The following is a 16,142-nucleotide window of genomic DNA, read 5'->3' on the forward strand; positions in this document are numbered from 1 at the left end:
AATTTCACCTTTCTAAGGCCTATGTTCCACTTGAGTTTTCCATTTTCAGAGCTAGTTTGCCCCTTCACCAAACTGTTAAACTATGCTTGGTCTAAGATAACGCTGCTGTTTCTTAGAAGCTAGGAGTCCTTTTTAAAACCTGTTGTGTTCAGGATCATTTCTAACCTCAAGTGCTCAGCTATCGGAGTTAATTGAAGTCGCTTGGATGAGCCTAGTTTTATCAAGTTACTGGGTCAGTTAAGCAATATTTTCCTAGAGGGACCTGCTCGGATCCTAATAAAAATTAAAGTCTAACTGCCTGACCGTCCAATGGCCCAATGTCAAATTTAATTGGTTTTTTTCTCCATGTTAACCACTGCTTCAGTAGGCACGAGCGTATGATTATGCCTTTGGTCTTAGAGAACCCTATTTTTGTTGACTTAAGATGCTGACCCTAATTACATACTTGTCTACCTTTGGCTTGAGTAAAAATTCTAAGTAAGCTCGAACATACAGAAGTAAAGAAAACTTGAAGAAAAAACAATAAAAAAATCATATTGACAATAATAGGCTAAAGAGTGAGTCAGTAAGTGATAAAACCAGTATAAAAGTTCTTAAACCCTGGAACCTTAAAAATTAAACAAAAGTAAGTTTAAAAAATTATAACAAACTTTATTTTCTTTTTTGCAATGGATCTTGGACTTAAATTTCTGCATAAATACGGAAATCGAATTGTATACTAGAAATCAATAATGCAAATGTACAATTGTTCCATAGGAAATTATATTACTGGGAGTATTTATAAGTGCCTTAAGTAATATTGCCTATTTTTTATATAGTTAAATTATTAACAAAACAGAACTATGAAAGCCTTAGATCTTAAGCTTTATTTATTAACTATTAATATTTTGATTAAAATTATATTTATTAATTTTTTTTTCTAAAAGGCAAAAAGCTTACTAAACTTAGACTTCTCTGAAAAAGTAATGACAAATGTTCATTCGTATGTTTTATCAACATCAATTTTTTTGTAACTCATAAAAAAAGAAAAGTAAGGTAATATTGCAGGTAAAAAGTAACATTTATTATACTAAAAACAGTGATCCCGCCCCATTTCTTTTTAACTTTTGAACAAGAATTAGTGATAATGAAGTCTCTATGGTGTGTTCAAAAGATGCTAAATTTGTAATAGAGTTAACTATTGGTTTACAGATCACAGATCCCTGATTGAACATTCCCCATATGGCCAACTTCCCTACGAAAAGGTTCATATCATAAGGAGTATTTTGTCAATAGTTTGTATACTATTGTATATATGTGCTCGTTGGTTTACTTAAAAAAAGAATAATATCAATTGAAAAAAATTGTTGGACATAAATTGGACATGGCGATTGGCCACTTAAATTTATTAAAGTTACTAAATTAAATTGAAATACATTAAAATTTAAAATTATACATACTAAATTAGGAAACTTTATTAACGATACTCACGTTTTGTATGTTTTTTACTTTAAAGGTAGAGCTTATAAAAGTAGACCTTTTTCTGTGCAGTTAGTAATCTCTAGTTTCATGAGACCTATAGTTTTATAATATGGCAGCTGCTGTCGAGCTCTATAAACCTGTAAAAATATTAATCTGAAAACTATAACCTATTTATCATAGAGCGTCACTTAATTTTAAAATTAAGTATTAAATATTGATTTACATCGTTTAGGGTGTACAAGTTTGGGTCGAAGACGATGAGGAAGCTTGGCTACAAGGCACTATTATTAATGTTGAGCCTGGTCCTGTCAGATTTTTTATTACTAATATGTCGTTCTTTACTTTATTTTGTGAACTTATAATAAATCTTAACAATTAAGCTCTTTTCAATTGTTACATTAAAGTATTACTTGCTATAGTAATCTTAATGAATTCTTTTTAAAGTAAATGTGATAGTAAGTTTAATTTTTTAGTGACTTATTAGTGCTACACTTTTGATATCTATATGGCTTAATTTTTATATTTTGTTTATCACTCAGTGTTTAAAAAGAATTGTTAACTATTATTTTTATGTTACAATTGTTAAAAAAATAATTTAATATAAACAAAATTGTAGAGAAGAGGTAATATATATTCGTCTAAAAGAAACAATTACATATAATTCTTCAGATTCTTATAAAGTTTTGACACCAAAAAAAGGAGAACAAACATTCGCTTCCCCCCCGCCTCTCTGCAATGAACCGGATCAGTGGGTACTTACCGAAATATATTTATTATTTTTGTTTGTTACTATTTGAATGTGAATTCTAACTATATGGAAAACAAATATTTAGAAGGACAATTAGTTTATAAAATTATTAAAAAACTTTTATTAAACAAAAATTAGGTTTTTAATGTTGATTCTACTTAGTTTAATTTTATAGAATTAAAAAGCTGAGAGTTTTAAGTTTTTCAGGTTCTGCAATTTTACTTAATTTGGTTTTATCAGAAGTCTGTTTATTATAATACTAATAATAAGAGTTAAGCAGTAGTGCTATAAAAAATATGCAGGTTAACTTAACTTCTACAAATAGTTTACTCACGATTTATTAAGTTTGTAATGACATCTTTTTATAGGAGTATTAACAACTTATAAAACTGATAATATTTTTTTTAAAGTTTATAAAAATAGAAACTTAGAAACCACAAAATCCTTACATAAATTTTATACGAATTATTATCTATTGATATATATACTTATAAAAGTTTATATTATTATAATCATCTGTAATAAAGACTAAATTAGAAGATTTTAAAAATACTTGTCTAATGTTATTTAAATTAAGCAACTCAATGATATGACGAATCTTAACTTTTTGCATGAGCCTGCACTTCTGCAGACCTTGCAAGTACGTTTCCAACAGGATTTGATCTACACTTATTCCGGTATAGAAAAAGTTTATTGTATTATATAATTTCTCTATAAGACCATATTATGCTTTAAACTGTTTAAAAATTAAATTATTAAAATTAAGTTTAATAAAGTTTCTGTATTATACAAGTTTTTCTAAGAAGAGTAAATATAATCACTTCCATAATTTTACAATTTACTTGAATACAAAATTTTTTCAAGAAGAGTTTTTGTTCATGAAAGAAAGTTGACTATTATATAGAAAAAGAAAAACTAATATTATAAAATTAAAGTTAGACCTTGCTTTATTATTTCCATCATAAAAATTATTTACCAATTATTGTAATTTATATTTATTATTTTTAATATTATAGAAGTTTCCCTTTTCTTTTTAAATGTTTTCATGTATAATAATATTGTTTGCGTTACTAAAGTACACTTGTAAACGAATTATGGCAAACTTTTTCAAGTATATATCAAATTTTTATTGTATCTGTATTTTATCGCCTAAATCTTTTATATGTAAGTATACTATTTAAACTTTTAGTTATATATAATAAACATAAAAGTTTTTCCTTTTCATTTTCATATAATATTATCATTATAATAATTCTGCTACGAGTTAAACTGGATTTTACGAATTTAAAAGCTGGCTTGTTATAGGTTACTTTATAAAACAATAGTTTCTGATCAGTTTAAATTTTCATGTTCCATTGGAAGTTGGGCGCTGCTTTTTTATTTTCTGCTCAACAATTACTAAAACGGTGTAAATTTCATTATAATATAAGAATTTTTATATTATTAAATAATTTATGTTCATTTGACGGCTAAATAGTTTATTATTTGTTAAGCTGCAACTTTTTCTATGCACATTAAACATGTTAAGTGTCAAATATAAAAATAACTTTACGATAAACCAATGAAATAACGACTTTTTAGGAAGCACTATTATTATTGATGAACAACAGAACAATACTAAAGTTTATTACAATTTATAATTTATAACTATTTGGATCATTTTATTTACTTGTCAATTTTTTAAGGAATTGTACTGGTTTCTGTTAACCCCTTCAAAAGTCTTCCTTATTTGTACGATGCTAGCACTCTTGAACTTTACCGAGGCCAACAGTTGGGGCAACTCGACCCCCACCTATTCGCTGTGGCTGAGGAGTCCTACCAATGCCTCTGCAGGACCCTCCAAGTCCTTTTAATAATAACTATTATCATTTTATACAAATTTTAAAATGTATGTAAAGAGTCAATCAATTATCATAAGCGGCGAATCAGGTGCAGGAAAGACAGTTTCGGCTAAGGTGGTTGCTCAATATATTATTTGAAAATACAGTGATACAAAAAGTTTTATTTTTGCTTATCATTAATATTTTTATGAATAGTAAAGGTTTTTAAGAAGATATATATTATTTTTCAAGGCTTTTTTTACTATATCTACTTACTAAAATAACGAGAAAAAACTTTGTTAGCGTTTCCATGCTTTGCATAACTTCTAAAACATTTTTTAAACTTTTTTTTCCAGTATATTCCATAAACTATTATTCTTTTATTGTTCCCATTAGTTTTATATATTATTTATTTAATAGTTTGTTATGCGCTACTTGGCCATCAGCTGCGGAACGGACGTGAAACAAAGTAGTGGAAATGTAGAAGATCAAATATTAGCGTCCAATCCGATTTTAGAAGCTTTTGGTTTGTACTAATGGTTTATCTGTTTAAAAATGTAGTCCAAGTACGAATAATACTAAACATATTTCAAGTATGATTGGTTTAGTTTGCAGCAGTTTTTGAAATTGTAAATTTTTGTGGCCAACAGAAGACCATTCTTAACTCATTTTGTTAAACATATTTATTTGCAGCTTATTGCAGTATATATTTTTACTAACGTCTATAGACTTTTTTTGGGAAGTTGCAGCGTATAGAACTTATATGGGCTAGAAGTGTTTAATAGTGAATTTTTATATATAAGCCTCCCTTGTTTGTTGGGATAAATTTTGTTTTATACAATGAAAATGTCGACATGTTATAGAGTGACAAGAGTCAATACAAAAGATTTATTATTTATACTTCTTATTTATTATAAAGGGAACTCCAAAACGACTAGAAACGATAACAGTTCTCGTTTCGGTAAGTTTATGCAACTTCAGTTATCAGAAAAGAAAGTGATTTCAGGTTCTCTATTATTTTATTAAGTTGTTTATTAGGTTCTTTCCTTTTTTCAAAAGGTTCTTAAACTTTATAAACTGTATACACTTGTTTTATTATTGTTGGGAGACTTCCTTTTTTCCTACAGGAGCGGTCATAAGGACTTATTTGTTGGAAAAGTCAAGAATAGTAACGCACGCCTCTCAAGAAAGAAATTATCATATATTTTATCAGCTGTTAGAAGGTGCTGGATGAGTATTATTGTTAATATTATTTACACACTTATTATAATGCGAGGACTGGACTCTAACAAAAAAGAGGCGTGGAAACTCACCAATTGCGGAGACTACCGCTACACCAATCAGGGTATTACTTTTTTTCCCAGTAAAATAATGACTTTATATACTAATAAAGGTGTGGCCCATGTGCCCGACGTGGATGATAATAAGGACTTTTTATCGGTTGCTTGATTACTATGATGTTATAACTGCTATCATTTTAATATTAATAAGCTAATTATACAAAACTGCAATTATTAAAGAAATTGGATCAATACAAATTTATTAATTGTTGTGCTTGGTCAATACTCTCTTCCAATTGCGTGTTTTCTTAACCATATTCATTATTATTTCATTTATTTTATTTTTAATCCCTTTTTCTTATTACTATTTTATAATGAAGAATACTTCTAAAGTAGACACATTAATATAGTAATGGCAAGTTTCATTAATAACTTTCTTTTTATATAATTAGGTTTGTAGTGCCATGAGAACGCTTGGAATGAAGGACGACACAAGTTGGACTATAATTATATTCACTGTTTCTTTGTCTCTAAGTATTTTATTTTTCTCTAAAAACTTTGAAAAAAGTTGAGTCGATATGGAAAATAATAAGCGGTATCTTGCATATGGGAAATATTATAGGGGCGGATCGCGGGATAAGCAACCAGGATTCCGGTTCGTAAAAAAATATTAGACTTTTGTTGATTTGGTTACCAGTTTTTTATAAATATTAATAATGTGCTAAATCTTCATGTTTTTAGTTTTACAAATGTATAGTCCTAGTAAGATTACCTCTTGCTTAGTAATCAGTATTTTTATAATATATTCAATGCTCTTCACTATTTTATTTCCTCTTTTAATTCTCCACATATAATATAAATATTTCCCCCTAATAATGTGCAAAATAAAACTTTCTCTCAAATATTATATTATATATTTTTTGCAATATCTATAAATAAATTAAAAGCAGTTATCTAATTAGACTTTCCTTCTATTGCTGTATTAATACTTTAAGCCTACTATTTCTTTGCTGTTAGTATGGGGATCAACAATTTAAGTATAACTAAAAATAGCGATTATATTTGTGTCACTCTATATATGTATTATAATAGTACTTGTTACTATCCTTTTAGTTTACTTATAATTTAATAACAATAAATATTTTTTTCTTTACTGTTTTGGTTGGCTTTTTCCAGCGCTTCTTGCGAGCTCAAAGTTATTAGATATTGATGACAAGTTGCTTCTGACGTGGATCAATAAAAGAAAAATAGTGGCCGGAAAGGACGTAATGCTGAAGCCGGTGCTCTTTTTTTGTGCATTCATTATTAGTTCTTTCTTGTTTCTTTATTATGTGTTATCATTCATTGTTACTTCAAAAAAAACTGCAAAAAAATATTAACTTTTTTTAAAAAAAATTGATTTACTTTTAATGCTCCTATGAACTCTAAATAGTTTTATTTTTTCGTTACATATATATGTACTTCTTAACTCAGCATAGTTTGTTTTGTCGTTTAACTTCCACGTGACTTCCAATGTTGTAATTACAAACAAAATACTGACTACATAAGCCTCCACTATCGCCATAGATGTTATATTAAAATATATAGTTGGTCCTCGCAAGCACGCGGTTTAGCGGGTATAAAAGTTCATTTGATTTTGTTCTCCTACAGGATTTTGTTGTACTATAAAAAAGTACAGAATTCTAGTGTATGACGTATTTTTCTATATATAGAACACCAAAAACGAGCAATACGACGCTATTGATGCTTTGGCAAAAGCCGTTTATTCCAGAAACTTTGATTATCTTGTTGAAATCGTATGAATATTTATATTAACTTACTATGATTCGCTTTATTTTTTGGAGATGACAGTAAGTTAAAATATACGTTAAAAGCTGCATTGTCATTTTTTTAAAGGAGAATATTACATAAATTTACTACGAAAAATTCAAATAACTCTATTAGTAGTAATTAATGATAATATAATGACCCCTTTAGTATGTGATTACTCCCTTTTTTATTATAATTAGTAACAGCCAATTAGAATTCTCCGCTTCTTTTTCTAATCTCTTGTTGGATAACAATTAGATCAACTCTGCTACGGCTAAAGAGGAGCATTTATTTATTGGAATTCTTGACATTTACGGGTTCGAAAGTTTCGATAAAAATTCGTTTGAGCAATTCTGTATTAATTATGCCAATGAAAATCTACAGCAGCAAGTCTTTCTTTTATTCTATACTAATATAATTATTACTTTTTACATATTGTTACTTTTTACTTCTAGTAGTAAACAGAATTTAATATTATTTATATGTATAAATTTGTTTATACTGCCTTTTAACTTCTATAAACTTTTTTATATTCTTTTATAGACTTTTATTATATTATTATATAATAATAATATTTTTAGAAGTTTAACCACACTTTTTTTGTCTCACTTTATGCAGTTCAATTCTCATGTTTTTAAGAAGGAACAGGAAGACTACGTCAAAGAGGGCATCAATTGGTCATTTATCGGGTAGTGATATCATTTGTTGGACTTCCATATAATTTATGAATTGTCTTATAGTTATCGTAATGTACATTATAAAATGAGTATATAATGAGTATATAACCTGTGTTGCAGTTTTCTTACTAAGTTCATTAAAATATAACAACCACTTTCTTATGCTTAAAATAGTATTCAACAAACTATAAAAATAGTAATTAAGTATATGGAAGGGCAAAAATTTATATAACAAAATTAAACTACATAATAATATTTTTAATGAAAACGTGTCGGGTTTTTCTGGCCAATCACATTTTTATGCGGCTAACCGGCTTTGAATAAAAGTTATGGGCACTTTCTGACTCTTGGCTGGCGCCGACTTGCCTTTGAAAAGGTGGAGTGCGTTCGTAAACACAGCGTTGTTTCCGCTATACAAAGTGTATGGAAATTTTTGTTATTATTAGAAATATATAAAAATAACCTAGTTACTATTAGCAAAAATGTAAGTATATATTTTTTAAAAGCCTAAATTTTAGAAAAATTGAATTAGTAAAAAGGCTTCTTTACTATTTAAATTGAACAGTGGAACGAAATAAAAGGCTTTATGTAAGTTACTATTTAAACTAGTAACTTGTACTTTATATTATCACGGTAAAGAAAACAAGTACTCACTTAGGCTCGTGACGAAGAGAGCAGTATTTGCTTTAGAGAGCAAATCATTTTACCTTATTCTTTGCTTAGGTCTTCTGCTGCTCCTTATTACTCGTGCTAGCCCAGCAGCGTCATTCCTTTGTGACATTTTCTTGTTTAAATTATTATTAAGTTATTAATATTTTTTAAAGCTCACTATTCGCTTGCATGATATTGGGTGCACTTAGGAGAAGAAATTATTAATTAACATATTAAACATTTATAAATACTATTGGGTCCACAGTTTTCTTATAAGCTTTTTACATGAACAGCTTTACAGATAACAAACCATGCTTGGAGTTAATAGAGTCCAGAGCGGGTATAATTGCTTTGCTGGACGAAGAGTGCATTATGACAAAAGTTTGTTTTTTCTTTCACTGTAATATACCAAACTACGTATTATAATGACATAAATTTATATAGTAATCTTTTTTTTTCGCTTGGTACTTTAGAGTATACTTTTACATACATATATATAGGGTTCCGACGAGAACTTTTGTGATAAATTATATAACAACTTTAAAGAGCATGAATTTTTTTCAAAACCCAAACTTTCTGGTCTTTACTTTTTTATTAAAAAAACTTCATAAGTGTCACCTTTTTTGTTTATAATATATTGCTTAAAGTTTTCCTTTTTAAAATTTTAATATATTATAAATTTTAGGTAAACGGGCCTTATTTACTATTTCACACTTCGCTCAGAAAGTAACTTACGACGCTGCTGGCTTTCTCGAGAAAAATAAAGACAAAATTGCTGATGAATTATTGGACGTCGTCCGCCAGTCAAAGTATACTATTACTTTCATAGTCCTAATCCTTCCAGTTTACACGTGGCGCCGGGCTACCTCACGTGTTTAATTAAATAAAATTTACTGAAGATTTATAAGTATATTAATAATATTTTTAGTTATTAGAGTTTCCTTTGTATGTTTATATCATTAATTATATTTTTAGGTATATCAGTACTTATGCCTATTTAGTTTCTTACGATATCTAGTTGACTATTCTCTACATCTTTTAACTCATTTTTCAAATATATAGACTGCGTCAGTTTTTTTACGATGTTTATTATACAACTTAATATTTACTTTATATAAAAAATCTTAAGTTGAGTTTATAAACACTTTATTTTATGGAGTATACTTCGAGTAGTACTACTTTAAAATAAATAATAAGCAGTAAGAACTTCTTTCTAATGTTAAAAAATTTACAAACGAAACAGTAAAATTATATTATTTTTATTTTTAGAATGCCGTATCTTCAGGGACTTTTTCCTTCCGTGCAGAAACCGCCAGAAGAAGAGGCCAAGCGCGCGCCCAAAAAACCGCTGACAGTCGGTTCAAAATTCAAAGTATATACTTTGCTTATTATCGATATTATTAGTTTCACTCGTTCTTAAAAATTATATATTATTTTTCAGAGTACAACCTATTTATAATTCCAAAAATTTTGTGGCTCATATTAATATTTTTAGTCGTTTTTTTACTTGTTTATATTATTATTATCGTTTGTATTAATCATTATATTATTAATATTTATTATATATATATTTTCATTTTTAAACTAATCATCTTTATTTGTTATTATTTATTTATATTAATAAATAGTATTTTTAATATAGATATGGCAGTTTGCCTACTATTATTATTTTTATTCATTATAATTGTACTGTAAATTATTTTTCTCTCTTTCTTGTGTTAATAACATTGATTTTAGGCCTCCTTGCGGTTGCTAATGGACACCATATATACCACCAACACTCACTACGTTCGCTGTTTAAAACCAAATATGGCAAAACTACCGGGTTTCTATTTTTAATTACTTCTTAACTGAGAGGATTATTACTGTATAACTTTATACTTTTTTCGGGGTTTTTATTTACTGTTTAATAAATTTTTATTTCATTATATTCCTTGCATTTTTTAGGCCTTTTTTCACGAAGTCACATGCTAGAACAGCTGCGGGCTTGCGGAGTTCTTTCTACAATAAAAATAAGTCAAGCCGGTTTTCCTGGGAAAGTCGAATATAACAAGTTTTTTGAACGGTACTGTTTAGAATAATCATAATTAGGTAGTATCTCATCATATTGACCACTAATCGGTTAAATATTAACTATGAAAATTATATTACGTAAAAATGTTGGCGTTAATAGAGGCTACCATCATTATTATTATTACTTCTTCTTAGCGTCCATCGGATGGAAGATTTACTCCGTTAATAACTATTTTGTTATATGATTTTCTTTTACGTTAATTGGCTGCTTTATAGTATGGGGTTGGAGTTAGGCTCGATCTAATTAGAGAAGAAAATTGTTCAAGTTAAATACTATATAAGGAGGGCAAATTAAAAATTTTCTATCGAGATAGTAACCAATAATATTATAAAAAATGTGTACTACTCAACAATAAAGCGAGGAACTTATAATTTTCAAAAAAAGATTTCGTCCACTAACGTGGACTTCTGGAGACGATGTGGTCCAGCGGAGCAAAGAAATCGTAAAAGAATATGTGAAGGAAGGAAACTATCAGTTTGGAAAAACAAAAGTCTTCTTTAGAGCAGGTGAACTGGGTTTGCTCGAGGCAAAAAGGTCTTTTCTCATTCGACTATTGTGATTTCTGCTCTTAATATAGTTATGTTAAACTATCGCAATTAAACTTTAGAAATGACGTACTGAATAGCGCTATTATAAACATGCAAGCTTTTATTAGAGGTTTTCTTTATGATTAAGATCGTTATTATAATTACTGTTATTATTAATATAATTAGGCAGTGTTCAGAAAACATATTATCATGTTGCAGTTCATTCTGTTGTCCTTATTGAAACTATGTCTCGTTTGTTTATGGCGAGAAAAACTCTGAGAAGTTTACGGGAGTCTTATTCAGCTTTACTTATTGAAGTAACTTTCATTAATATGTTTTTGGTGTTCTATATGAAAATGTCATCAAAACAGACGACGTTTAGAAGCTTTCTTTATTGCAAATTCTTCAAACAATCCGTAACTGCTATTTTTATTCAAGTATTCATTATTATGCGCTTTCTTTGTTTTACTTGAAAATTAAATGTTAACTCCCAGAAACTTTTTCGCGCCTTCGAAATTTATAAGCAATATAAAAGTTTACAAGTGGCTCATTACTCGGCAGTTCTTATCCAATCATGTTACAAATATTTTTCCACACAAAAAACGTATCGAAGGACACTTGACATCATTGTCTACTCTCAAGTTAGTTATCATTATTTGTATTACTACTACTATTATTATTGTAACTGCATTTTTTTTATTTTTACTATTATATTGAGATACGCTGTTCCTCGGTTATGTGCATTTATTTTGTTATATATGTATTTATTTCATGTTGATATTGCTTTAATTGTTTGTATTGAAAGTTAATTAAGTTCGTTGTATACATAATAAACAACAGTACTTTTGAACTGTACATTCGCTATATTTACTAATTGAATATGTAATTAATAGCTTCTAAGTATTACTAATCTGTAATATCTTTATTCTTTATGAGCTGTTTTCATTATTTCGGAGAATTTGTATAATATTTACAATTTTACTTTCATAAGTCGTGTGTTCGGAGGAAAGCGACTGCTAAACAATACCGAATTTTACTTGCCGAGTCACGTGATCTCCGGAACCAACATAAAGAAATCACCGAAAAGGCCTCCAAACTGGAGCTAAAAGTCCGTTATTTTATTTCTTCACTTTAAAGTTTGAGTTTGAAAACAGTTTGACATATAATCACTAATTAACTTTTATTAACATAAATAATTTGTCAGGTTGTGGAGCTTTTGCAAGAGAATGAAATGATCAAAAAACTTTATAATGAAAAAGAACGGGAGCTACTTGTTAAAATATCCGCGTTGGATATGAATCTGAATGTGGAGCGCAAGAAAAATAGTGAACTGCTAGAAAAAATTGACCAATTAACGAGGGACAGTAACTCATACGCCCAAAGAGTGACTAAGCTTCAAAATGGTTTCTTTATATTTTGATTTATAAATAGTTCTATAAGTCACTTGTTATAGAATTGGTGAGTGTACAGAACGCAATGAAAAGCTCTCAACAACTTGAAACACGTGCTAGTGAAAAGCATTTGTGCGTTATTATAAAATTTGTTATAAGTTATTGGTCTTATTTTGTCCGCAGTCTGATTGGTGTATTTTCTACCCTACCATCGGTGGTGTTTATTATTTTGTTCCTCCTAACAAAATAAATAGTGGTTAATCTAATATTATTTCAGCTATCTGTTTGGTATTTTTAAGCTATTTATATATTTATATACATATAATGTCTGAATATCTATTTTGTGGTTTGTTGAATTCTTATTTCCTCTTATTGGTACTTTAAAAAACGTTTAACCCGGTGGTTCGTTAGAGTATATTTTTTAAACTTTAGAATATCAACTTTTTTATGTCTTCTGTTTATATGTTAAAACGCGCTGCTTCTTATAGAGGAGTTTTGTTAGTAAAATATTGATTAAACATCGTATGCAACTTGATTGACTTAAAAGAATGATGAATTTTATGTGCATTCCTCCTTCTTAGGAATTTAATTGGCACGTGATCTTTTTTTTCTAACTCTTTTGCGTGTGAGATTTGCAAAAAAACTAATGAGTTGGTTCACCTCTAGCAGTAGAATTACTTAGCATTTAAAGGATTAAATAAACTTTTACTTTTATTCTTCAGTAATAATAATAACAATAATGCAGAGCTACAGAACTTTATGCCGAGAAGAAACTCCTGGACGAATACGGTTACTTTAAAAAAATATATATTATTATTTCTTTAACAGTTATGTTCTGTTACCTTTTTATATGTAGAAGTAAGCTCTATGACTCTAGTTTCTTTCATTATTCATGTATTTAACACAATTTGGTGTGACTGAAAGTAACGAATAGCTAACGATGTTTATAAAATGTTATGATTTTTGTTGAAAACACACTATACTATAAACACGTGATTATTTAGCAATAGTTTCTTAAAAGCGAATATTAAGGGCTGTTCCACTAACAAACCACCTGTTGCTCACAATAAAACTTGTAAACACGTTTGCCATTTTCCATACATAAAAAAGGCGCCATTTTTCCTTTTCACTAGTCGGTTTTGATCTATAAAAGTTCTTAGCAAATACCAACATAGTTGAGCTACACTAAAATAATGCAGCACTTTACTTATGTCGGCTCAGTTGCTATGCATAAATATATATATATTTGCTTAAACTATTCTTCCATAGGTTACTTATTTTTAATAAATACATTTAGTGGATGTCGAGACGCACGAGACTCTTCAGAGATTAACGCTTCTGCAAGTATTATATATATAAGTTATTATTATATACTTTTATTTCTTGCTAGTTGTAAATTATGAATATTAACTATAATTTCCCAGTCATTAAACATCGAACTCGAGAAGGAGAATGAACTTTTAAGAAAAGAAGTTTCTGAGCTGAAGCGCTCTCCTTCGCGAACACCCAGTAATGAACTTCTACAAAAAGACCAGCAAATACAACTACTTACTAGTAAAAACGCGCAACTCCTTAACGAACTCAATGAACTGAGTGAAAAATTTCTTGCGTTTTCACAGAGTAACACATTAAAAAGTTCCAGCCAAACGAGTATTTCTAGTAAAAGATCCCATAGAAGATTTTCTGATGCGAATAGTATATCCTGCTTGGCTTCAAGTATAGATGGTCACTTTTCTTTTTTCTTAGTTTTATAATTCTTATCTAGAAGTAGAAAGTAATTAAGTTTATAATGAGATATATATATATATTTAAAATAAAGTCTTAAAGAACATCACACAAACATGATAAGTACTAACATGATTATAAGCTAGAATTAGAATTATGTAAAAGTTAACAAAATTTATGGAATGAAATATTATTTACTTGTAAATATTAATAGAAGCATATAAATAATCAATAAAAATTGTAAAATGTATAAATTTATTTTTCTTTTTTTGTTATAGATATATTATTATCAATGTCCTGAATAAAAACTTTACTTCGTTATTATCCCTTTATTTTATTATTTACTTTAAAATTTCTGATTTATTTTTTTAACAAGTAAACCCTACTTATAATGTTTATTACTTTGTTCTTATTTTTATTTAATGTTCTCTTATTATCAATAACCGAACTTCAGTACTTTAAATTATTTTTTATACACTTTTGCTTTGTACTATTTTTGTACAAACTTAATAAGTTTTTACTTTACATTATTTTTTTAGTAAAAAAATAATTTTTTAAAGATTTAGTAGATCTGAAAGATTCTCAAGAATGTTTCGAACTTCAAGAAACGTTGAGGTATAACCTTTTTTCCTTTTATAATTTGCAGTTGAATTTATGCTTGAATATTTTTAATGGAGATAATTTTATTTTTTCCCTGTGAATCTTCGAGTTTATATTTTTTTCAACGATACTCATGATAGTTTGTTTTTTACAACATGAAAAGTTATCATATCATAAAAATTGCTTATCAATTCTCTGTGGTGTTCATATTTTAATTAATAATTATATTTATAAGAAAAGTAGCTTTTTCAAGCTTATTTATATTATGCACGCTTTATTATTTTACCAAAAGAACCATTGACAACTTTGTTTTTAATAGTTTCTTATACTTTTTTTAACGATAATAAAAAATCACAAAAATATTGTGTTTACAGTAAGTTTCTTTATTGTTTCCAAGTCATTAGAAAAATTATTATATAACTAAAAATTTACAACTTTTATATTTTACCTACAACATTATAACATATTTATTAATATTTATTTATCAATCTTACCAAAGAAAAAGTAGTATTCATAATCACTTCGGGTTGTGTAATAAGTAATATTTACTAACAAAATATTATTAGAGGCTTATATTTATTTCTTTTTTACAGGTATATTTGTATGTAGTATAAATAAAATTATTGTAGCTTTACCTTACTTTTTTACTTATTTATTATATTTATTAATATAATTATAATTATAACAAAATTAAACTTTTGTACAAGGCCCATTTATAAATCGCAAGTTGTTTATTATATATTTTGCCGAACACTTATTTTTTTCTCAGTATTAATTTATTCATCTCTCATTGCTTGAATACATTATGACTTTCTTATGTCAGTAAAAATAGTGATGTGCCGAATGGAATACAAATGTTTCAGTATAACAGCTACGAACTTCCTGTATTTTTTTATATCTATCATGTGCTTACTTTTATATTCTTATTTTTCTATTATTTAACCAATAGGAGTTGTTTCACAGCCTATCTAGCTGCAATAGCGATAATTGTTCCGGAAAGCCGGCCGTGGCTTTTGTTATTTCCCGCTGCTTGCGTTATACCGTTTATTTTAACCTAACAGAAGATCGAAATATTATTTGCCAAAGTTTCATTAATATGGTTAAAAAATAGCATAAATATTTAATTATTACACTCAGGCAATACTATGAATAGCAAATAATAGATATGAGTTAATGCTGATATTAATAAACCAATCACTTGTATTTAAATATATAAAAAACAATTAGATATTACAATACAAAAATGAATAATGAACCAATCAAAATTATTTACTTCAATAAAAGAAATGTTTCATTTAAAAATTCCAAATACAATGCCCGTAAATTAATAAATAAATAAAAAAGGAGTAGCAGAACAACTAATACATGTATCAACCAAT

General features: G+C 27.8%; 1 protein-coding gene across 1 annotated transcript; it reads left to right on the forward strand.

Moving 5' to 3' along the window:
• Positions 1-1,529: 1,529 nt before the first annotated feature.
• LOC135139844 (unconventional myosin-Va-like) lies at positions 1,530-15,874 on the forward strand. The gene is made up of 37 exons (XM_064070192.1): positions 1,530-1,600; positions 1,694-1,763; positions 2,131-2,213; positions 2,787-2,886; positions 3,895-4,052; positions 4,108-4,164; positions 4,450-4,555; positions 4,949-5,035; positions 5,157-5,252; positions 5,306-5,374; positions 5,423-5,469; positions 5,762-5,804; positions 5,878-5,964; positions 6,486-6,589; positions 7,022-7,105; positions 7,377-7,508; positions 7,737-7,807; positions 8,740-8,827; positions 8,947-9,025; positions 9,132-9,255; positions 9,716-9,818; positions 10,184-10,271; positions 10,394-10,511; positions 10,905-11,054; positions 11,128-11,177; positions 11,234-11,364; positions 11,419-11,484; positions 11,542-11,688; positions 12,039-12,155; positions 12,252-12,450; positions 12,501-12,570; positions 13,184-13,227; positions 13,736-13,782; positions 13,863-14,163; positions 14,724-14,778; positions 15,587-15,647; positions 15,713-15,874. Exons 1-37 carry the CDS (start codon positions 1,571-1,573, stop codon positions 15,872-15,874), a joined length of 3,624 nt encoding a protein of 1,207 aa, XP_063926262.1. The 5' UTR covers positions 1,530-1,570.
• The last annotated feature ends 268 nt before the right edge of the window (positions 15,875-16,142 follow it).

This window comes from Zophobas morio, unplaced genomic scaffold (assembly GCF_036711695.1).
Source record: "Zophobas morio isolate AGI-343-1 ecotype UQ-CSIRO unplaced genomic scaffold, CSIRO_AGI_Zmor_V1 ptg000036l, whole genome shotgun sequence".
Taxonomy (NCBI): Eukaryota; Metazoa; Arthropoda; class Insecta; order Coleoptera; family Tenebrionidae; genus Zophobas; species Zophobas morio.